Source organism: Urocitellus parryii, chromosome 4 (assembly GCF_045843805.1).
Source record: "Urocitellus parryii isolate mUroPar1 chromosome 4, mUroPar1.hap1, whole genome shotgun sequence".
Lineage (NCBI taxonomy): Eukaryota > Metazoa > Chordata > Mammalia > Rodentia > Sciuridae > Urocitellus > Urocitellus parryii.
The window spans coordinates 6,611,443-6,634,964 of NC_135534.1; the positions used below are offsets into that span (position 1 = coordinate 6,611,443).

Consider the following 23,522-nt stretch of genomic DNA (forward strand, 5'->3'; position numbering starts at 1 on the left):
GTGGTTGCGTCCCGAGCCCTTCTGACGCGGAGCTGCGACCCCCTCCCAGGGCGGTGATTGGCTAGCCGGGGCTGGGGACTGACTGACCTCGGACCCGCAGCGCCGTCCCCTGCTGGCCCCGCCCCCGAGCCGGGCGACCATTTGTGTGCGGCCGCGGGATTGGTCGCCCGGCTCCCGCGAGGGGGAGGGGAGGAGGCCGCGCGCACCCGCGCGTGCGTGAGCTGGCGCGCGAGAAAGGGCCCGGTCGCGCCGAGGCTCGAGCGGCCGTCGCCATTTTGTCGGGTTCTCTCTGACGCGGGAGCCGCCGCCACCGCCGCCGCCACCGGGAGGTACGAGGGGGTCGTGTGGGTGTGCGGGGAGCCGGGGGCGGGCGGGCCGGGCCCCTTGCGGACGGGCTTTGGGCTCCTGGTGGCGCTGTGGGCAGCCCCGGTAAGACAACGAGGGGAGGCGGGGCTGGACGGAGGGGGCGGGGCCGGGGTCGGGCCGAGTCTTTGTTGGGTGAGGAAGGCGGAGGTCGGGCCGCTGCCGGGGTCCTGGTTTGGCCCCGAGCGGGCCTTTTATCTTAGAGCGTGTGGGAAGGCGATATCGTGCAGTGCAGAGGTACACAGATTTCCCTCCAAAACTGTGTCACCCGGGTCACTCGGGTGCCTCTTGCCCTACGCTTGCTTTTTCCTCGCTGTTTAGACATGCAGCTCCAACCCGCTGCTTTAAGTACGCCTCCTCTCCGGGAGATGCACTGTGTTGTGCATGCTGACCTCCGACCTCCTATTTGCTTGTTACTCGTACCTCGCAATGCTCATTGTCAAACCTTCCCGCCTCCCTCGAGGAAGAATAATGAACTTCTCTGGGAGGGTCTTGAAGGTGCCTAGAACTTTGGAGGATTAAACAGAAATGTTGCGGTGCACTTTAATTTCCCACCCATCTGACTTTTGAAATCTTGTTTCTTCTCTTCCAGGCTCTTGTCAGGATGGTGAAGCTGTTCATTGGAAACCTGCCCCGGGAGGCCACAGAGCAAGAGATCCGCTCACTCTTCGAGCAATATGGGAAGGTGCTGGAATGTGACATCATCAAGAACTACGGCTTTGTGCACATAGAGGACAAGACGGCGGCCGAGGATGCCATACGCAACCTACACCACTACAAGCTGCATGGGGTGAACATCAATGTGGAAGCCAGCAAAAACAAGAGCAAAGCTTCAACCAAGTTACATGTGGGCAACATCAGTCCCACTTGTACCAACCAAGAGCTTCGGGCCAAGTTTGAGGAGTATGGCCCAGTTATCGAATGTGACATCGTGAAAGATTATGCCTTTGTACACATGGAGCGGGCAGAGGATGCAGTCGAAGCCATCAGGGGCCTTGACAACACAGAGTTTCAAGGTGAACTGCTTTGGGGCCTGGGTGGCAGAGCTGAGTGGGGTCTAGCTCAAGACAGGTGCAAGAACAAGACCATGGGGCTGGCAGGATCTTTTAACTGGAAATAATAGATTATGTCTACTGCTCTTAAGCATAACTTACTCTTGGGGAAGCAGAACACTTCCCTTGTTCATGTTTGCTGAGATGTTCCTCAACAGTTATGTAGGACCACAAAGTGTGGGTCACTTTATTCTGTGGTCTTCATTAATTCAAATGCTGATGAAACTGTTTGCTGGGGAGAGGGGAGGATAAAGGTCTGTGACTTATCTACTTCTTTTGTTATGCCTAAGAAGCCTTTGGTTTGAGGGTTTAAATGCTTAGGGTTTATATTCCACTGCCTTGGGTGAGGGGTAGTGATGAGGAAAAGGTATTTAGAGGAAGCCCTATATTATAAATCTGAGTGGTGAGTCTGGATTTGGGGAAGTGTCTTTTTGGGTGAATTTGTTAAGTCTTTGGACTATACAAGCACAACCAAGAAAAAAGTAAATTTTTCTAAAAATTCAAGGTTAAATGGAAATGATAGTCTTACTTCTATGATAAAATTTCAGTTAAGCATCATAGAGTGTATCATTGTTTATATTGATAATAAAGTTATATTTGTTGTCATTAATACCACAAGAGGATATCTGAAAACTCTAGAACTGTGCTAATATGGTAGCCTCTAGCCACATGTGGCTGGTAAGTTTAAATTAATTGAAATTTAATAAAATAAAAAGTTCACTTTTTCAGTTGTCCTGGACACATTTCAAACAATAGTCATATGAGGGTAATGGCTACTGAATTAGCACATGTATAGAATATTTTCACTATCACAGATAGTTCTGTTGAATAGCATTGTACAGCAAGGTTTTTGTAGAAGTATCATGTTGGACTACACATTCACAGCCACTTCTGGTTCTTAAAATAAACACCCTTTTTGCCCTGAGTGCCACTAAAAGAGTTGTTAAGTACTTCGAGTTCCTCTGCTAAACCTAGAAAGCAGAATGGAAAGAATAGGAAAAATATAGAAATTGACCAGAAAAAAATGAGAAAGTGTACAGATAGTGGAGTTTAGTGGTTGAGGACCATCAAGTATATGTGGCTTCAGCCAGTGATGCTTTGGTCTTTAGCTACTCTTAAAAACATAGGGCAAAAGTTGCTGGTATTAATTACCAAGTGGTCAAATGTTTTAACCTTTTTCTGCTTCATTTGCCCTACTTACAAAATAGAGTTAATGATCCCTGTTGTACCATCCCCACAGTATGGTAGTGAGACTAGGATGAGGTAATAGTTGTGAAAATGTTTCCACAGTGAAAGCACTGTATGATGAAAGGTGAGTGCTGTTTGCAACCATGAGTGTTTGTATTGAGAGAAAGTTATTTAAAATGTGATAGGATAGTTAAGCTTTTCTTATTTGTTTTTTAAATTTATATTTGTTTTTCTTTTATTATTTTGGGATGCTGGTACACTTTACCTTTAAAAGTATTATTGTTTTCATTCAATGGTGGAAGGAGATCATGGATGGAGAATGGGGAAAGAGGGTTCTCTCTTAACAGGTAATAAGCAGAATTTAAAAGAATGTAAATTCAGGTACAGACTCTTCAGAGGTGTTGTAGCAGTAATACTACATTTCTGTTTAATCCTCCAAAGTTCTAGGCACCTTCAAGACCCTCCCAGAGAAGTTCATTATTCTTCCTCGAGGGAGGCAGGAAGGTTTGACAATGAGCATGTGCAGTTGAATAAAAGGAAAAGGGCAAAAATATGTATAAGAAAAATCAGTTAACTGGAAGAAGATGGCTTAGAATGACTATTTTTTGTTTGTTTTTATTTTTGCAGTGTTGGGGATTAAACCCAGGGCCTTGTGCATGCTGGGCTTGTGCTCTACCACTGAGCTATGCCCCTAGCCCTGAGTGTTTTAATAAAACTGGTGTTATTACTTATGAAGTAGATACCTGAATAATGCAATGGATCCCATGAGACATTTAAAAGTGTTATCATTTCCTTAGAAGCACAGACACTAAACTGAATTAGGAAAGAAATCTTTTACTCTGTTTTTATGTTGTGTGCCTTTGCCTTCTGGAGAGTGATCTTTGAGTTACACATGCAGACATTTTTGTAACCTATATTTTCCCAAAATGACAAGTTTATTATTGGAAAATAAATCAGTTTTGCAGAAAATACAATGTAGATATCAGTTTGCATAATTTTCTAATAAAAGCCTTTTTAGTCATCTACTAATGAAGATAGTCTCTGGAAAATGCCACTTTGGGCATCTTCTGAACCTTTATTTATGTACTTAATGGTTGCCATTTGGGTTTCTGCATTGTATGATTTCTAAAAGGAAGCAGTAGAAGCTGAATTATCTGTGCCTTTCAGATTTTGTTTTCTCTCCATAAGCACCAGGGGAACATAGTTGTATTGGAAAGGAAGGTGTTCCCAAATTTGTATGTCTTGTTTTCAGATATACTGCTGTATATCAACTACACCTCCAGCCATCTCTGGATCCTGGCACATAATAGGAGCTAAAAAATTAGGACCCCATTTTTCCCACCTCAGCATTTTAATATTCTCTTCTGATCCAGCTTTCAAGATAAAATAGTATTATTGCGCTAATTTTGTGAGAAATTTTGGCATATTTCAGTAACTTTGAGGTCTCAGAAAATCTTTTAAACTTCCGGCCTATCTACATGTAGTAGAATAGAGTGGTAGAATTTGTCTTTGCCCTGATTCTGAAAGGTAATAGAGAAACACAGTACTTTTTAATTATTACAGGAACTTTAGGGGGTTTAAATTAAAAGCTTGGTTATGACTGTGTTGGAAAGACTATTTTTTAAAAAAAAGCCTACTATCACTTTATTATAGATGTTTTTTAGTTCTAGATGTTTTTTTTTTTTTTTAAACTGGTATCCTTTTCACAACTACACCGATAGATTTTGATTTTGCTACAGATGTTTATACACTTAGGAGTTCCCACCCTCTAAGAAAAACAGAAATGAAGATTGGATTTAGTATCAGAAACATCAAGGTAAAATCACTGGATTTTGTTTCTCTAAAAAACAGACCCAGAATCTATAAAAATAAAATGCAAGTTTAATTGGATTTTTTCCCCTTACAAATGTTACTTCTAGGTCTCTGGATTGGCTACTTTTTAGATTATCATTGTTACTTTGACTTCAGAATTAGAGCACAGTTTGTATCTGTCACATAGCTTAATGTGTATGTTTGAAAGCCAAGTAATTTATAATTTTATAGTCTAAATTATAGAGAATTCTATATTTGATATGTAAGAGAGTGTGAGAGAGAGAGAGAGAGAGAGTGTGTGTGTGTGTGTGTGTGTGTGTGTGTGTGTAGGGGCAGAAATCTAATTCTTTTGTAAGCATAGGTAACATTGAATAACTTGTAAAAATTAGATGCGAGTATTTAAATCTCTGAAAACTGGGATGGCTCACTAAAATGCTGCTTGCAGAGTTATTGCTGCTTGGTGTCTGCTAATTGAGTCTGGTGATGGTGGATGCTGCCTGTTCATTAGCAGCTGGGGGTCAAAAGCCTGAACATCTTTGTTTCTGCTGAAGAGTGAGTTCTGGGGCAGAACCAAGTTAGACTAAAGTGATAGGACTGCACTAATCCACACCCTTCTCGTGGTTAGTGCATGGTGCTGTTTTGGCTCCCATCCTAAATCAGGTTGTTCCCAAAAAGATAGTGGAAGTACAAAGCTTCCTATTGCACAGCTGTATTCAGACCAAGACCTATTAAAAGAGAGCAATATGCTGATGGCAGAGGGGGAAACTGTTCTGAGCAGCCCTTAAAAATGACAAGAAGCCCATTTTCTTTATTTTTACTGGCCTTATGGCCACAATTTTTTTAAAAGTATTGACTTGATCTCCAGAATCTTAATGCAGTTCAGTACTAAATTACTGCCACTACCACTCCCTTTTCCTGAACTGCTTTTAAAGACTCCAGATGCTTTCATCTATCAGTAAGGGACCTTCAGTAAGGGACCTTCAGTTTGGCTGCACATAGCCTTGAGCAAAGGAGCAAAGTTGATTTCTTCTCAAAGCTGTTCCTCAATGCTAGTCATTTCTTAGAAGCATGGATGTGAGTTGTTTGAATGGGGGCCCAGAATCCTTTAGGCAAATGCTGCAATTTTCAAACAAACAGAAAATCCCCTATAAAGAATTATAAGCACTGAACACAGTGACATAAGTCTATAATCCTGGCTTCTCAGGAGGCTAAGGCAAGAGAATTGCAAGCTCAAGGTTAGCTTCAGCAATTTAGCAAAGCCTTGTCTCAAAAACTAAAAAGGGCTGTAGATGTAGCTTAGTGGTAGAGCACCCATGGGTTCAGTTCCTAGTACATTAAAATAAAGAAAAGAGGGCTGGGCTTGTGGCTCAGTGGTAGAGCGTTCACCTAGCATGCATCAAGCACTGAGTTCGATCCTCAGCACAACATAAAAATAAAAAATAAAGTTATTGTGTCCACCTACCAAAAAAAAAAAATATATATATATATATATATATATATATATATATATATTTTTTTTTTTTAAGAAAAGAATTGTAAACTAAGTGGCAAGTTGAAATCCTGATTGTTCCATTACATGGGAACACATTATCCCTAAGGTCTTCCTAATTCTTATTGAGAGACCTTGGTCAGAGTTTTCTGCAGTAGACTCATGGATTAGCCCTTGAGGATAAAAGTGAGGATGAGGTTAAAATGTCTTATTTCTCAGAAATACAGGGGATGAAGCAGATGATGAGCCAGATATGTAATTTGGCATCCAACATAGCCTTCCCCTGCAGAAACTGCTGAAGGAAACAAGGTGGAAAGAAGACTGCTGTTGGGTTTTGTTGGTGGTGATTGAACCCAGGGCCTTATGCATGCTAATGAGCACATGCTCTTCCCACTGTGAAACAACCTGACCTATTGCTGGGGTGGTCCCCTCCCCACTCCTCCAGCCATAACTGGGGATTGAAACCAGGGGTACAATACCCCTGACCTATATCCCTAGCCCTTTTTATTTTTTGAGACAGGTTCTTGCTAAATTACTGCAGCAAGTCACTGGGATTACAGCATGTACCACCATGCCTGGCTGTTGCTGTGGCTTCTAAGCTGCAGTAAGTGCTCAGGCCTTAAATGGCCTTCAGTAAATCAGGAAGAAAGAACGAAGATGCCTTCCAGATCTAGCATAACTGAGGTTTTGTTGGATGTATCATTGAAAAGTATTCAGGTTTTGAATCATTATAGTTGATAATAGTCTTTAAGAATTAGAAATTTTTTTACTTTTGTGTTTGGGGGAAAAGGAAAGTTGCAGAGACAGAAGTAGGTAGGAATTTGCTACTGGGGTAAGTAAGTAGAAAGGACTAACTGGTCTCTGAGGACTAACGTTTTCTGGCTGTCATCTGTATTGAAACTTCAGCTATTTTTTTTAGAGGGCATTGCTGAAATAGGGTCACAAGAGTGTGTGTATGTATGTGTCCTATGTTTACTTTCCTTTGGGGGAGGATAAAGAGTGTCAATGAGTTATAATCTTCTTAATCTATTTCTTCAAGGCAAAAGGATGCACGTGCAGTTGTCTACCAGCCGGCTTCGAACTGCCCCCGGGATGGGAGACCAGAGTGGCTGCTATCGGTGTGGGAAAGAGGGACACTGGTCCAAAGAGTGCCCAGTAGATCGTACTGGGCGGGTGGCAGACTTTACTGAGCAATACAATGAACAGTATGGAGCAGTGCGCACACCCTATACCATGGGCTATGGGGAATCCATGTATTACAATGACGCCTATGGAGCACTCGACTACTATAAGCGCTACCGGGTCCGCTCTTATGAAGCGGTGGCGGCGGCGGCTGCTGCTTCTGCATACAACTATGCAGAGCAGACCATGTCTCATCTGCCTCAAGTCCAGAGCTCAGCTGTGACCAGTCACCTCAACTCTACTTCTGTTGATCCCTATGACAGACACCTATTGCCGAACTCTGGTGCTGCTGCTACCTCAGCTGCTATGGCTGCTGCTGCCGCCACCTCTTCCTCCTATTATGGAAGGGACAGAAGCCCACTGCGTCGTGCTACAGCTTTGCTCCCCACAGTTGGAGAGGGCTACGGTTATGGGCCAGAAAGTGAGTTGTCTCAGGCTTCAGCAGCTACACGGAATTCTCTGTATGACATGGCCCGGTATGAGCGGGAGCAATATGTGGACCGAGCACGGTACTCAGCCTTTTAAAAACTGGAGGTGAGAGTGGGGTGGGTGTGATTAAGAGATTCCATTTAGTTCCCTTGCAAGAGACCTTCATAGAGGAGGCTAGAGGTACTTGTTTGCTATTAGAACAGAATCCAAAAAGTACTAATTATGTGTTATTCTTTATTGTTTCTCTAGCTTATTCCACAGGTTCACTTGGCCTGTTGAGGTTTTAGCGTGTGACTTCACATACTACAGGAACAGTTTGTTAGGAATAATATTCCTATAATCAGTTGTAAATCCACTTGAGTTGCAGAAAAACATTTAAGATAACTAATGTTTGGTGACCTGTGTGTATTAATATCTAGACAGTAAGAGATATTTCTTTTTACAGGAAGGGAACTAAGGCTCCAGAGATTCAGTAGTTTGCCCATCATCATTTGGTAAATGAGGGAGGTGAAGCCAAAATTCAAATTCAAGCCTGACTCTTAAAATTCCCACTAACAGTGTGGTATTAAGCTGAAGGGTACAGGTTCAGGACTTAGCAATGGAAATCACAGAGTATTTGCTAATAAGATTGTTTATTGGGTCACTAGCCTTTATCATGGAAGCTCTTCAAGTATGATATCTGCAAGCCAGATAAAGTCCTATAAATGTTAAGTGTCTAATTCTAAGATACTTGTTTGCTGAATGTTTGATGCTCTGCCCCATGTAGTTCTTTCCTTATTCACATCTAGAGCATTGGAGTGCTTAACCCCTATTTTCTTGTAACCTATGATACGTTTCCCATTTCTTTCAGCATTTTGGGTTTTTTGTGTGGGAACACTACTTAAGGAATTAGAAATTGGCAATCTTCTGATGTACATAAAATCCTATAGGTTGTGACTCTGAAAAGTTAATGTTTCCTGCTTCTGAGATTGTGTATCAAAGTTGCTAAGTTACTGCAAGTCACTGGGGTAGGAAATATTGAGTATTGAGTTAATCAGAGTGGAAATAGCATCATGACATTATATTTTCATGGTTTTACTTATACTTTGAAATTGGGCATCACTTGAATTTGAGCCCCAGTAGCAAGGTTAAACCGAATTACTACTGAGCTTCCAAGATTTCAAGTTATCCCCTCTTTGGTATAGGTGTAGAAGAAAAGAAAAGCTACAGAATTTGCTTTTTGTGAAGTGAGAAGCACTGTGTCATGAACCTGTGATTTTATATCTTATATGACCATGTCAGTAAGACTTGGGATTTCCTGAGACCACTGTGCAGCAGTGTGTTCATGTGTGTGAAGTAGATTAAGCTTAGAAGCTATGGAGTTTGCCATTAATTTTTACAGCTGGATCTACCATGAGTTGAGATGCCTCTGAAGTGAAGTAAGTTGTTATCAATCTGTCAGATAACTTCTGTTTCTTTTAAGTATGTTTCAAAGTTAATTTTTAAATTAATATATTGTGGTCTTTAAAGGGTATTGATACATCATTTTAAAAGTGAATTTTAACTGAGAACAGTGGTTGTTCAACTAACCTCTTTGTAGTGATGACTTTTAAAGAAACTTACCTTCCAGGTGTGAACCTCAAATGGACTGAATAACCCTGAGTTGGTTGCAGTCCCAGGAGCCTGATGTTAATGAGGCTGCCAGGAGGAAATACTACAGAACTGTTGGGGATCCAAATTCGGGTCTCACTAGCAGAACTGATCCAAGAACGTCACAGCTTTTGAAGTCGATTGGCACAGATCAAGACCAAGATTTGGCCCTTTGTCTGTAATAAGTAGAGGAACTTGGTGTGAGTTAACTTCTTTTTTCCCCCAGCCATTGGTGTCTGGAGTTTCCATCATCAATGGAAGAATTAGAGAATTCTAGCAGTGATTTCTTCTTTCCATTTGGCAAGGGAGATTTGGTCAATTAGAGAAAACACTGGAACTGTGGTTCTAAATCTGTGACAGTGTGACATGTAGTTGTGTTAGAGATTGGTGAATGACCCACTGTTCCTTGAGAACTGTACCTTTTACAAATGTCATTTCTAAAAGTTTGTTTACTATGAAAAATTTAAAATGGGTGTGGTTATTTGCGCCTATAGTCCCAGCTACTCAGAAGGAACACTTATAAGCCCAGGAAAATTCAACCAGAGCAACATAGTGAAATTCCATATCACTTTTTTTAAAGGGGAAAGTAGAACAATTGGCCATATTTGAGATCTCAGTATCTTCTGCTTTTCCCAGATCCAAAAATTAAACTGCTATTTTTGTTGGTATATGTTTGCCCTTTGTTGAAGCAATAGTAGCCTTCTGTTAAAGAGGTTATTTTGCCAGGCGCCGTGGCACACACCTGTAATTCCAGCGGCTTGGGAGGCTGAGGCAGGAGGATCACAAGTTCAAAACCAGCCTCAGCAACTTGGCAAGGCTGTAAGCAACTTAGTGAGACCCTGACTCTAAATAAAATATAAAAAGGGGCTGAGGATGTTGCTCAGTAGTTAAGCTCCCCTGGGTTTAATCCCTGGAATCAAAAAAATAGTTATATTGTTTAAAAGATGGCTAAGAAAATGAGAAAGTTGAATTTACCATTAACACAGCAGACTTTCACCTAGATTACATCTGTATGTCCTATATAGCTATTAGTATATTCTTTTATAGACCTATTTAATAGAACCCTAGATGATTTTGTGGAATATAAATTTGATCCAATCTGACTTGGTTTTGTTTTGTTCTTTGTCCCCCCCCCCCCCCTTGGAATACAGGACGGGACCAGGGCCCTTGTACTCGGAGCCAAGCTGCTCTCCAGGCATTGTGTAAGCCTCTTGTGTTGTGCTCTCTTTCAGGTAGGATAATTGCGGACTGAACCCTCGGGCTGCGGTCATATATGAGAACTTGCTCCGCGCGGTCCCCTTTGCCGGGATGTTTCCATTGCTTCATGTTTCAGTAAACAGAGGAGTTTGAGACCAACTATGTTTTCTTTCTTAATTTAATTCTTCTAAGTTTACTTTTCTTTCCTCCTGATACTAGTCTTAGTAGCCTTTCACTTTGTTCCTTATATTCTCAGCCTCAGATCATCCCTAGGTAAGGATTATGCTGGCATTCCCTTTTTCCTGTACAGTGGAACCCCTCTTATCTTGCTTTCCCTAGGATTTGAACCCTTCCTCCCTGCCTACCTACAGCATCTCCCTTTAAAATGACCATGTAGTGGCAAACAGCCTTTTACTCTTCTCTGTTAGCTCTGGACTCTTAACATTGAAGCTAATCTTCTGAAATTGCTAGGACCATTGGGGGTTTTGTTGTTGTTTTTGTTTGGTGTTTTTTTTTTTTTTTTTTGGTCTGACCTGTGATCGTGGTACAGCATTAGCTGAAATTTAGCCTTGTTTTAACTCCACTCCTCCCACTTTTATTTTTATTTTTTTGACAAATAAATATTTCTAACACTGAAGTATCTTTTTGTTTGTATGATTGTTTTTACCACCAGAATCTTCTCATTCTTGTCCAGTGTGCTCAAACTACAAAATTCTAATCAATGAATGTCTCACATGTAGAAGAAAGGAATTAGTGAGTAATATGGCTTCAGAAATAGGTGATAGTGAGAAATAATGCCAGAATATTGAGACACTGATGAATGTGTAAGCTGGTGGTCAGGCTTTTCTCTAAATAACCAGAATTGCTCTTGATAGTTTAAAGGCTACAACTTAGATTAGTAGTGATAGAAACCCCACAGGAAACTTTTGAGTCAGGAAAAGGCTCAGCCAGAATATCTACAGGAACCTATCAGGTGACTCAATTTGACTTCATAGTTTGCTGGGCTGGTATAATGAACATATATTTGAGAGGCTGAGGCAGGAAAATCAGAAGTTCAAGGCCAGCCTTAGCAATTTAGCAAAGCCTAAGAAATGTCATGAGATCCTGTCTCAAAAAAATAAAAAGGGATTGGGATGTAGCTTGGTAACAGAGTACCCTTGGGTTCAATTCCCAGTACCACACCAAGAAAAAGGGTGGGAGTAGGCCAGTTGCAGTGGTACACACCGGTAAACCCAGCTATTTAGGAGGCTGAGGGTGGGGGATTACAAGTTTGCAACCTGGGAAACTTAGCAAGATCTCATTTTAAAATAAAAGGACAAGGGATGTGGCTTAGTGTTAGAGCACTTTTGTCTTGCATGCAAGAGGAGGCCCTGGGTTCAATCCCCTGCAGTAACAAAATTTTTAAAGTGTCATAATACTTAGAACAGAAAAGCAAATAGTCGTCTACGGCCATACCAAAAACAAAAAGAAAAAGAGAGAAAAACCAAATAGTGTTTTAATATACGGTGATAATATTGTATAGTAAAGCGTGTCTATATTTGAGGCTTTTTTTCTTTTCTTTTTGTTGTTGTTTTTCTGGACTTGGGATTGAACCCAGGGGTGCTTTACCACTGAGCTACATCCCCAGCCCTTTTTACTTTAATTTTGCTAAATTGCTGAGGCTGGCAAAGAACTTGGAATTTTGCTTTAGCCTCCCAAATAGCCAGGATTTCAGGTATATGCCACCATGGACAGCCTGGTTTTTTGTTTTCTTAAAAAAAAAAAAAAAAATCATTGTTCTGTCTCCATAAAATGAATTTTAATGATGGATTCAACCATGCTTAAGCTTTATTGTGACATATTACTTCTGGCTACATGTGAAATTTTACCTACAATTGTAGCATTTCCACATCCTACCTTGGGGATCAAACCAGGGCCTAGAGCATGCTAAGGACACCCTTCACCCCTGAGCTACACCCTTCAGTCCTCCCATTTTATGTTTAAAATAGTCCTGACAGGGTTCAGTGAAACAGAAGTTTTCCCTGATTTGGGAGACAAGGGCCTAAGGATGTGGTGATATAAAGATCCATGCCCACATTTCCAACTAGTGTATTTCACACAGGGCCCAGGTTAGCTTCGATGGGGACACAAGACTGACAGGACTGTCCATGTAACAAAAGAAAAGAAGTCAAAGATATGCTGGGATTTTCTCATGATTGATGTGCATGATACCAGGCATAGCCAACCACCACAATCTGAGGTTAGGTTTTGACCAACATGTTTGCCAGATGTGGTGGGTGCATATTTGTAATCCAGTAACTCAGGGCTAAGGCAACAGGATCACAGGTTTCAGGCCAGCCTCAGCAACTTAGATTCTATTTGAACATTTTTTTTTTTAAAAGGGCTGGGGATGTATCTCTGTGGTAAAGCACTCCTGGGTTCAGTCTCCAGTACTGAAAGGAAAAGAGAAGGAAGGTGGGGGAGGGAGGGAAGGAAGGAAGGAAGAGGGGAGAGAGAAAGAAAGAATAGCCCTGTATCCCTCAAAGGATTAAGTTTTCAGCCAGTTAAAGAACTCCTGAGGGGCTGGGGTTGTAGCTCAGTGGTAGAGCACTGGCCTCACAAGCGTGAGGTTTAATCCTCAACACCACATGAAAATAAAGATATTTTTAAAAATTTACTGAGGTAGGGACAAATGTATTTATGTCTAAACCACAGTTCTTACATGAGAAATTGCATGTTGTAGAAATCCTTTTATTCACCAAGACCAAGTTTCTTGTTGTAGACTACACTTCAAAGTTCCATGACTTCTCACACTAAAAGCTCCTAAATTCCTTTATCAACTGTATGAACTCCTACTGTAGGCCAGAATCTGGGGATATAGTGTTAAATGGAACTGAACATTCCTAATAGGAGAAGCAAACCTTAATTACTTTTTTGGTAAGTACTATGGAGTGAAAACTATTACAGTGATATAGCAAGCCTAAGCAACTTAGCAGGACCCTAAGTTTTTCAAAAAGGTTGAGATGTAGCTAAGTGGAGAGCTTGCCAAGCATTCACAAGGCCCTGGGTTCCAGATCCCCAGTACACCAAAAAAACAAATCACAAGGACTGACGTGGGAGTGTGGTTACAACAAAGTGGAGAAGGCAGCACATGTGAAGGCTCCTAAGTAAGATGCCATTAGGATCCAGAAAGGCAGTTCTGTGGCAGGGAAAAACTGTAATCAAGAAATCTGAAGCTGGGGGTGTGGCTCAAGCAGTAGCGGGCTCGCCTGGCGTTCGTGCGGCCAGGGTTCAATCCTCAGCACCACATGCCAACAAAGATATTGTGCCCGCCGAGAACTAAAAAATAAATATTAAAAATTCTCTCTCTCTAAAAAAAAAAAAAGAAATCTGAAGAGGTAAGTTTAAGCTCTGTTAAGAAATTTCATTTTTAAGCTTAGAATAACTGGAAGCTTCAGGTTTTAAGCTTAGGAATAACAGGCTGATTCTTAAAAGATTATGCTGGGGGTGCTGGGATTGTGGCTCAGCGGTAGAGTGCTCACATAGTACAACCCCCTAGGTTCGATTCTCAGCACTACACAAAATAAATAAAATAAAGCTATTGTGTCCAACTACAACTAAAATATATATATATATATATAATATATATATATATATTTTAAATCATGCCAGACAATGACACACACCTGTAACCTCAACTGAAGCTGAGGAAAGAGGATTACAAATCTGAAGGTAGCCTGGGCAACTTAAAGAGAACTTAATGAGGGCTGGGGATGTGGCTCAAGCGATAGCGCGCTTGCCCGGGTTCCATCCTCAGCACCACATACAAAGATGTGTCTGCTGAAAACTAAAAAATAAATATTAAAATTCTCTCTTTTAAAAAAAAGTCTTTGTATTTAAGAATAAATAAATAAAAAGAACTTAATGAGAAAATATAAAAAGGGCTAGGAGTGCAGATCAGTGTGGAAATCCCTGTGTTCAATCTCCAGTACAACATGCCCCCCACCAAAAAAAAAAATCACTGATTGGAAAGGAACAAAAGTGAACAGCATTTGTCTAATGTGTGAGAGGTCTTCTCCCTGAATCAGGAAGTCAGCAGAATTGATTCTTATTTTTCTGGTACTAGGAATTGAACTCTGGGGTGCTCTGCCACTAAGCTACATTCCAACGATTTGCTAACTTGCTATCTTCTTGCCTCAGCCCCCCACATCGCTGGGATCACAGGTGTGTGCCACCACACCTGATTTAAAGTTTTATTTTAAAGGAAGAAAAGATACCTTTGTAGACAGGAAATGGACCATTCATGAGGATGTGAGATTCTGGGTACAACCCTGAGGTTGATCAAGTCATAAATAAGAAGACAGGCTGTTTCTCCAACATTAATATTTGCTTAGTACCTGGTATAGGTCAGGGTTTGCTGGAAGGATTTGCAAAAAGCACCGTTGAGTGCTAAGGGGCAGAGGAGATGAGATGGGATCACTCAGAGATCTTCATAGACTACTGAGATTATGAGTATAGTGGTTAGAAACAGGTCTGAGGTCAGAGTTCTGGGATAAGAATCTTATCACTATCACTTAAACTCAAATGAGACCTGACACAGATAATTGTAACAAACAGGATAAAATGGTAATTGTGATGAGAAATCTAAAACAGCTGTTAAGAGTTGTGCCTTAAGATTGACTTTTGCCTATAATACCACCAAGTCAGGAGGCTGAGGCAGGAGGATCAGGAGTTCAAAGGCAGCCTAAGCAATTGTGGGAGGCCCCAAGCAACTCAGTGAGACCTTCTTTCTAAATAAAATATTAAAAATGTGGCTTACAAAAGATGTGGCATAGGGCTGGGGATGTGGCTCAAGCGGTAGCGCGCTCGCCTGGCATGCGTGCGGCCCTGGTTCGATCCTCAGCACCATATACAAACAACGATGTTGTGTCCGCCAAAAAATGAAAAATAAATATTAAAATTCCTTCTCTCCTCTCTCTAAAAAAAATGTGTTCCTTCCTCTCTTTCAAAAAAAAAAAAGATGTGGCATAGTAGTTAAGCACCCCTAGGTTCAATCCCTAGTCCTAGTAACGTGCCCCCCACCTCCAAAAAAAAAGACTTCTTTGAAAATGTGTGTCTTGGAATAGAACTTATCTGTCCTACATAGACAGTGAATGTTTCTAAGGGATGGATGAAGGCTAAAGAGATGTCCCTGGCCCAGGATAGGGTTTATTTTCCCTTGGACTTCAAGTGCTTCTTAGAATATGACCACTGTGCCTGGCCCTTGCTTGGGTGGATGCCCAGAACCCTGCCCTAAGTGGCTGACTACTCAGGAAGAAATTCATGAAGGCTTGGGTTACTGTTCTTCAAAACTGGGTCAGGGACATCCCCTTGGCTTTCATGATCCCTCACAAACATTCACTGCGTATGTAGGACAGATTAGTTCTATTCCAAGACATTTTGGAAAAAGTCCCAGGGGTTTTTTGTTGGTTTTTTTTTTTTTGGAGGGCCGTGGGGAGGGGGGAGCATATTACCAGGGATTGAACCTAGGGGTGTTTAACCACTATTAACCTGCAGTCCTAAGAGAACCTACCTGTCCACATAGAGGGGAGGTTTCCCAGCTCTTCATATGCTAAGGCCAACAAGGCTACCAGTGTGGTGGCCCTGGATGGTCATTGGAACTGGCATCAGGACAGTGGCTGAGAGAATAGGGAAAGTTGAGTGGCTAGCAAAAGGACTTCCTACATGTGCTATGAGCACAACTGTCTTCCCCAATGTTGAGGCATGGCCAATATACTTCAATGGCTGTGAATCATACCTGATTGTGTGGACATGATGAGTTCTGTGAAGTTCAGTTTAGCTGAACTTCCAACCCAGTTTAGCTGAGCATGCATCCAACACTCTACATGTAACTACCTTAAACTGCACAGCACTGAAAAGGGTAATGGATTACTACTTCTGCCAGGCAGCAAAGGCAAGCCAGCATTCTCTGTGTACCTACCCCTTCTCTCAAGACCTTGGGGACAAAGGCAAGAAGCAAGAATCTAAAAGTTCAGAGCCTAGGTGCACTAGCCATGGAGTGGGTGCTGCTAATGGCCCTGGACCTACTCACTGCTGGACTAATGGTTCAAAACTCAGGTTCTACAGGATACCAGAACTCAAATCCAAGCCCTTACTGTGACCTTGGGTATGCAACTTAACCTCAGCCAGTTTCCTCAGATGTCAAATGCAAATTACACACCTCCATCTCAGGGTTGTTTGGGCCAGTAAACGCAAAGCATTCTGTAAATGTTGGCTATTGCTATAATAATTTGTGCTAGGCCATGAAAAGCTTGATAAGTGCAAACTAAAGACAGGGTCCCGACCCTACTGGAGCTCACCAATTAAGTAGACCCTCACATACACAAATCCCAGCAATTTGGGAGGCCAAGGCAAGAGGATCAAAAGAACAAGGTCAGCCTCAGCAATTCAGCTAAGTAGAAAGAGGTGGGTGGGGCACCAGCATTCTAGTTAGCACTGCCCTTTGGGATCACATCTATAACTACAGGCCCTCCTCAGGCATGAGACTTATACCATCTATCTCTTTTTTTTTTTAAGAATGAATTTTAATATTTTATTTTTGTTTTCGGCGGACACAACATCTTTGTATGTGGTGCTGAGGATCGAACCCGGGCCGCAAGCATGCCAGGCCATCGCACTACTGCTTGAGCCACATCCCCAGCCCTGCCTTTCTTGATTGCTCAACTTTTTGAACTCAGGGGACTTCTACCACTGAGCTACATCCCCAGTCCTTTTTAAATTTTGAAATAAGGTCTGTGGTTGAGGTTGGCCTTGAACTTTCAGTCCTCCTCTCAGCCTCACAAGTCGCTGGGATTATAGGCCTGCTCTACCATGACAGCTAAGTGGCTGAACTGCAGGATTCCAGCCCATGAACTCAGATTCTATGCTAGCCTAGCCATGAGCTGGCACCCAGTTTCTCACATGACTCATGGCTACTGAAGCTGTGAATGGAGCAGTATATTCTCAACAAAAGCACATCATTTCAAATAATAGCTTACATATATTTGTTCTTAAATACCCATTACAGGTGTCTCATGTTGTTTTCTTGGCACTGGGCTATGTATTAGTAAGGTAGATAATTTCCTCATCCACCTCTTCAATTTCAAGAGTATTCAATAAATGAGTAAAGAAATCAGGATAAATACCACAATATATACAAACTAGAAAGGGGGGGGGCTTCAAATTTGCAACAGGTGGTCTGGGAAGGCACTCTGATGCTTGGTCCTAAAAGTAAGACCTAAAGGACAAGTGGGCCACTGAGCTGAAGATGTAGCTCAGTGGTAGAGCACTTACTTAGCAGGCACCAGGCTCTGGGTTTGATCCCTGTTAGTGGGGGTGGGGGTAAGTAAACCCCTAAAATGGTCAAAAGGTAGGTCCTTCCAGGTAGAAAGGAGACCTTGAGACAGGAAAAAGTTTGGTAATGAGGCTTTGAAAGGTGGGCCACTGTGACTTAGAAACTAAGGTGGGTAAAAAGGGTTATTTTGGGGCTGGGGATGTGGCTCAAGCGGTAGCGCGCTCGCCTGGCATGCATGCGGCCCGGGTTCGATCCTCAGCACCACATACAAAGATGTGAAAACTAAAATAAATAAATAAATAAATAAAACCATTAAAAAAAAAAAAAAAGGGGTTATTTTGTCTGAGACAATGGTATGTGGGGTAGAGGCCAAGCCTATAATGCCCAAAGAAAACCTTTTACTTTAAATAGGAAGTTGCTGAAAGGTTTTAAGGAAGAGAGTAATCATCTGGATTTTACTTGACAAGATCATTCTGGCTCCTGAATAGACACAAAATTGCAGACAGACCACTGGAGGAAAGAAGGGAGAGAGACCAGGAGAAGGCCACTGTAGTAGTCCTAAGTGGGAAAGAAGAGTTCTATGGCTGTGGCAAAGACAAGGAGACATTTGATATAAAATGTGCTGAAGAAATTATTAAGGGAAATAAAAGAATCAAAGATGAGGGCTGGGATATAGCTTAGTAGTACAGCACTTGCCTACTACATGCAAGGCCTTGGGTTCAATCCCCAGTACTATGAATCTGACTACAAGAGATAGGTAGTCATTAACATTTTGAGATGGTGAGGACTGAGAAGTTTTGGTGTGCGGAGACTTGAGTTCCACTTCAATCATAACTAATTTTGAAGTGTATAAAAATAACTAAACATCAAGTAGATCTTTGAATTATTGAATCCTGAGCACACAGGAGACTTGGGACTGGAGATCTCTTTTAAGAGTCTTCATCTACATCAGCATTATGGTACAGAAATATAACGTGAGCCACAAATATAAGTCAAATAGTTAATTGAAAACTTTTTAAAAAATATTTTTTTAGCTACACATGGACACGATATCTTTATTTTTTTTATGTGGTGCTGAGGATTGAACCCAGTGCCTCGCATGTGCAAGGCAAGCGCTCACTGAGCCACCCAGCCACTGAAAACTTTTTTTTAAATATATTTTTTTAGTTGTAGTTGGACACAATACCTTTATTTATTTTTATGTGGTGCTAAGGATTGAACAAAGCACCTTGCAAGTGCTAGGCAAGCACTCTACCACTGAGCCACAACACTAGCCCCAATTGAAAACTTTTAATAACCACATTTGAAAAAAAAACAGGTGAAACTATATTAATGTAAATGTATTTTAACCTAATATATGCAAAATATTATTTTAACAGGTAATGAGCATTAAAAAATGAATGGGGGTGCTGAGTTTGTGGCTCAGTGTTGGAGTATAACACATAAAGACACTGTGTCCATCTACAACTAAAAAAATGAATGAGGGGCTGGGTGAGGTGGCACAGGCCTATAATTCCAGTGGTTTAAGAGGCTGAGGCAGGAGAAACAGGAGTTCAAACCAGCCTTGCGCAAGGTGCTAAGCAACTCAGTGAGACTCCGTTTCTAAATAAAATACAAAATAGAGCTGGGGACATGGCTCAGTGGTTAACTATCCCTTAGTTCAATCCCTGGTACAAAAAAATAAAGAAAATGGTTATAACTCAGAGGTAAAGTGCTTGCCCAGCATGTGTGAGGCACTGGCTTCAATCCTCAGCACCACATAAAAATAATTTATTGGGTATTTTATCCATTTATAATTGTTTTAAAAAATGAATTTGGGGCCAGGTACAATGACACACACCTGTAATCCCAGCAAGCTGGGAGGCTGAGGCATGAAGAGATCTCAAGTTCAAGACCAACCTCAGCCACTTAGTGTGAAGCTCTACACAACTTAATAAGGGCTGGGGATGTGGCTCAGTGGTTAAGTGTCCCTGGGTTCAATACACAGTACTAGGAAAAAATGGGAGAGGGAGGGAGGGGGGACAGCTCAGTGGTAAAGTTTGACTGGCACACGAGACCATGTTCAATTACCAGCATCACCAAAAGGGGGGAAAAGGCATTTTATATTTATTATACTAGCTTTTTGAAATTCTGTGGATATTTTGCATTCAACACGTGGCTATAGCTATCATACCTGGACAGCACAATTCTAGATGGTATACAATGCCCAGGTAATTGATGAAATCACAGGATTTTAATCTCAGCATTATTGATATTTGGGTGTGTGGATACGGTTCTATATATTGTAGGGCATTTATTAGTAACCCAGACTTCTACCTCCAGATACTGGTAGCAACCCCAAGTTGTGACAACCAAATATGACTTCAGACATTGCCCATGTCCCAGTAAGAGTAGAGATAGACAAGTAATTTCTGCCTTAGGATGATGTGAGCCACTCCACTTAGTACTTCCCAGGCTCTAGAATGACAAATTCTGTTATAGCACCACAAAACAGATCCCATTGGAGGGAGGGGAAGGTCATAGCTTTGAACACCCAAAAATTAATGACATCTATTAACACACAACTTGTAATTTGACCTATCACCATTACAGACCAGTTGGGTATGGATTCAACAACTCTTTCCCCACACCCAGCAGGAAACTTGGGGGTTAAGTCCTGCATTTGGCCCAACATATTTTTTTTTTTTTATAGTTCTACATGAACAGAATGACTTTATTTTTATGTGGTGCTAAGATCTGGATCGAACACAGTACCTCACATGTGCTAGGCAAGCACTCTGCCACTGAGCTATAGTCTGAGCCAGGTCAACCAACATATTTCTGAGCAAGAGTTTAAGGTGTCCTGAAGAGACCATCTATAGTCTTGCAGCCTAATTCAAAGAAAAGGTCATGGGACCTGAGTGAAGAATAATTTCTAGTAGGGTAGACAAAAATTAAGAATAAGCCAAATATGACAATGTGCCCAAATGGAACTGGGGTGGGTATACTGCAAAATCAAGTATAACAGGAGCTTTCACCAAACATAAATAAGGAAGTTCTCAACATCACAAGTAAGCTTTGTCTTGGATTGTCAATGGGGCTACTTTGCCAAAGGAAAAAAAATATTCACAAGTTAAAAGATTAATAAGCCAGATGCACTGTTGCACATCTATAATCCCAGTGACTGGAGGCGGAGGCAGGAAGATTGCAAGTTTGAGGACAGCCTCAGCAATTTAATAAGACCCTGTCTTAAAATTAAACAACAAAGATGGGGTTTCCATCCAGGTACTGAGGGAAAAAAAAGTCACTAATTTAAAGATGCATCATTATTTTATGTGCTACTAAAATATAAACTATGGATAAGATGAATGCATAACTCAAATTTCAGATAAATTTTAAAAATTTGTCTAATAATTGACTTATCCATTTCATTCCCAAATTAATCCTTAAAAAAAAGAAAAAAAAAGGAGGAGGAGGAGGAGACAGGGTCTTGCTATATTACCCAAGTTGGCCTCAAATGATCCATCTGCCTCTAATCCTTGAGAATGGTTGGGTTTATGGGCACACACTACTAAGCCCAACTTTTTTCCTTTTCAGTTGAGCCATGTATCCAAAATCTGGCTTCACATCTCTGAGCCTTCTGCACTTCATACATGTGCCATGCTGAAATTCTGCAGGAAACTTTGTTTTCCATACATCATAGTTCCCAGGCTGCTTGTCTGGCTTTCTAGGAAAAACTTCTATTGTTCACTACAACTGTCTCTTTCTTCAAACAATTTAAGTCTATAAATAAATCAGGATATCCTAGTTCAACTCAATAAGTAACTAACTATTCTCAAACCCAGTGCCTCACACGTTAGGAAAGCTCTCTACCACTGAACTATAGCCCCAGCCAGAAAGGTCCCATCTTGTTGCATACCTAAGGAAAGACAAGCACTTGGCTATAAAGGTACTAAAGGAGCAGGCATAGCCCTTAGTGGAAACACCAGCACCTAGTGGATAGAGAAGCTTTCTGTTGGCCTTTGACAACTGAGGCAATCCTAGAATAAATGTTCAGCTCAGTTTTGAAGGTTCACTTACAAAATCTTAAGTCTTCTGCCCCAACTTCCCTAGAAGCCACTATTTTCCTTCGGCCTGTTTCTGAATAAGAAAATTCTCCATTTGTCGTCCCCCCCCCCCCTTCAGTGGTTGAAGGTGAACACAACACTTTTATTTTTATGTGGTGCTGAGGATCGAACCCAGTGCCTCACACAAGGTAAGCACTCTACCCCTGAGCTACAATCCCAGCCCCTCCATTTGCTGCTTTTTAAAGTTACTGATTTCTATTATGTAAAATGAGAATTGCTATTACACACATTACCTGCCCATATGTAGTTCATCAATTAAATACAATTATTTTTAGTAAGTACTGCCATCATTATGACCAAGAAAATGTCAAAGTTGAGCCCTGCTATGGTCTGAATGTTTCCCCCAAAATTCCTATGGTTAAATCCTAATTCCCAAGGTGAGGGCTAGGGATGTGGCTCAAGCGGTGGGGCGCTCGCCTGGCATGCATGCGTCCCGGGTTCGATCCTCAGCACCACTTCCAAAAAAAAAGATGTTGTGTCTGCCGAGAACTAAAAAAATAAACACTGAAAATTCTCTCTCTAAAGTAACTCTATACTTCCCTAATCATTCCATAATTAAAAAAAAAAAAATTCCCAAGGTGACAGTATTGGGATGTGATCAAGACATGAGGGCAGAGCCCTCACAAATAAGATTCTACCTGCCCTTACAAAAAAAACCCAAGATTTCTCACTGCTTCTGCCCTGTGAAAGCAACACAGAAACCAGACATCAAAATTTGCTAGTGCCTTGATTTTTAAATTTCCAGATTCCACAACTGTGAGAATATTCTGTGATGTATAAGTTACTCATTTTGTTTCTTACAGCAGCTCCAACTAAGATTAACTCCATATTATAGTACCAAGTTTCTGTATCCTCATCCTTAACTTTTTTTTTTTTGGCCTGGGGATCTAAGTCAGGGGTGCTTTACCGAACTACATCCCAGCCCTTTTTACATATTTTGATAGGGTCTGACTAAACTGCTGAGTTTGATGTTGAATTTGAGATCCTTTTTCAACCTGCACAATTGCTGGGATTACAGGTGTATACCCCAGTGTCTGGTTCATTTACTTTCATTGTTCTTGACCAATAAATTCAGCTGTGAATTCTTCAAATGAACTCAAAATTTCATTACCTTCAAATACATCAACGTTTTGGTCTTTGGGACATGGCCTTCTGGAACTCTTATTTTCTCCTGCTTCAACCTGGACTACTGTTCTCCAAACATAATACAGAAAGAATCCTGGGACTTCCCATCACAATCATTCTAGGAAATCTCTGCAGAACATCATGTGGTTTTTTTTTTGTTTTTTTTTTTTTATTCTTTAATCATCGGCGGACACAACATCTTTGTTTGTATGTGGTGCTGAGGATCGAACCCGGGCCACCCGCATGCCAGACGAGCGCGCTACCGCTTGAGCCACATCCCCAGCCCAGAACATCATGTTTTAAGAACTCAGAGCACTAAGTATATTGATCCCAGCAAATTGAAGTGGCAATACACACCTGCAGTGGAAACAGCAGCACCTAGTGGATAGAGAACTCATATTTGGGCCACTACTACACCTCACTACTCCATCCTCATAAGGGTCTACTTTACTTCAACCCCAATGTGGAGAATGCCTAGAAGACCTTTTAAGTCAAAATGAAAGTCCCAACACAAGGGCTGGGGGTGTAACTCAGTGGTACAGTACATGTTGAGTCTGTGGGAAGGCCCTAACACCAATCCCAAGCACCCTCAACACTCCCCCCCATAAACAAAACAAAAACAAATGCAAGCTTTAACA

General features: G+C 41.4%; 2 protein-coding genes across 7 annotated transcripts in view; one reads left to right on the top strand and one right to left on the bottom strand.

Moving 5' to 3' along the window:
* The window catches only part of Rbm14 (RNA binding motif protein 14), a 76,538-nt gene that overhangs the window by 25,957 nt on the left and 27,059 nt on the right, over nt 1–23,522 (bottom strand). The window lies entirely within an intron of this gene.
* Nucleotides 235–10,962, top strand: LOC113188391 (RNA-binding protein 4B). Of its 5 annotated transcripts, none has more exons than XR_013343523.1 (5): nt 235–329; nt 956–1,379; nt 6,944–7,620; nt 9,125–9,344; nt 10,377–10,962. XR_013343523.1 is itself a non-coding variant. In XM_026396691.2 (4 exons), exons 2-3 carry the CDS (start codon nt 968–970, stop codon nt 7,609–7,611), a joined length of 1,080 nt encoding a protein of 359 aa, XP_026252476.1. In that variant the 5' UTR covers nt 235–329; nt 956–967; the 3' UTR covers nt 7,612–7,620; nt 10,377–10,962. The 5 variants fall into 5 exon arrangements, 3 of the variants coding, with proteins under 3 accessions (XP_026252476.1, XP_026252477.1, XP_026252478.1); XR_013343522.1 differs by lacking the exon at nt 10,377–10,962 and adding an exon at nt 10,296–10,376; XM_026396691.2 differs by lacking the exon at nt 9,125–9,344.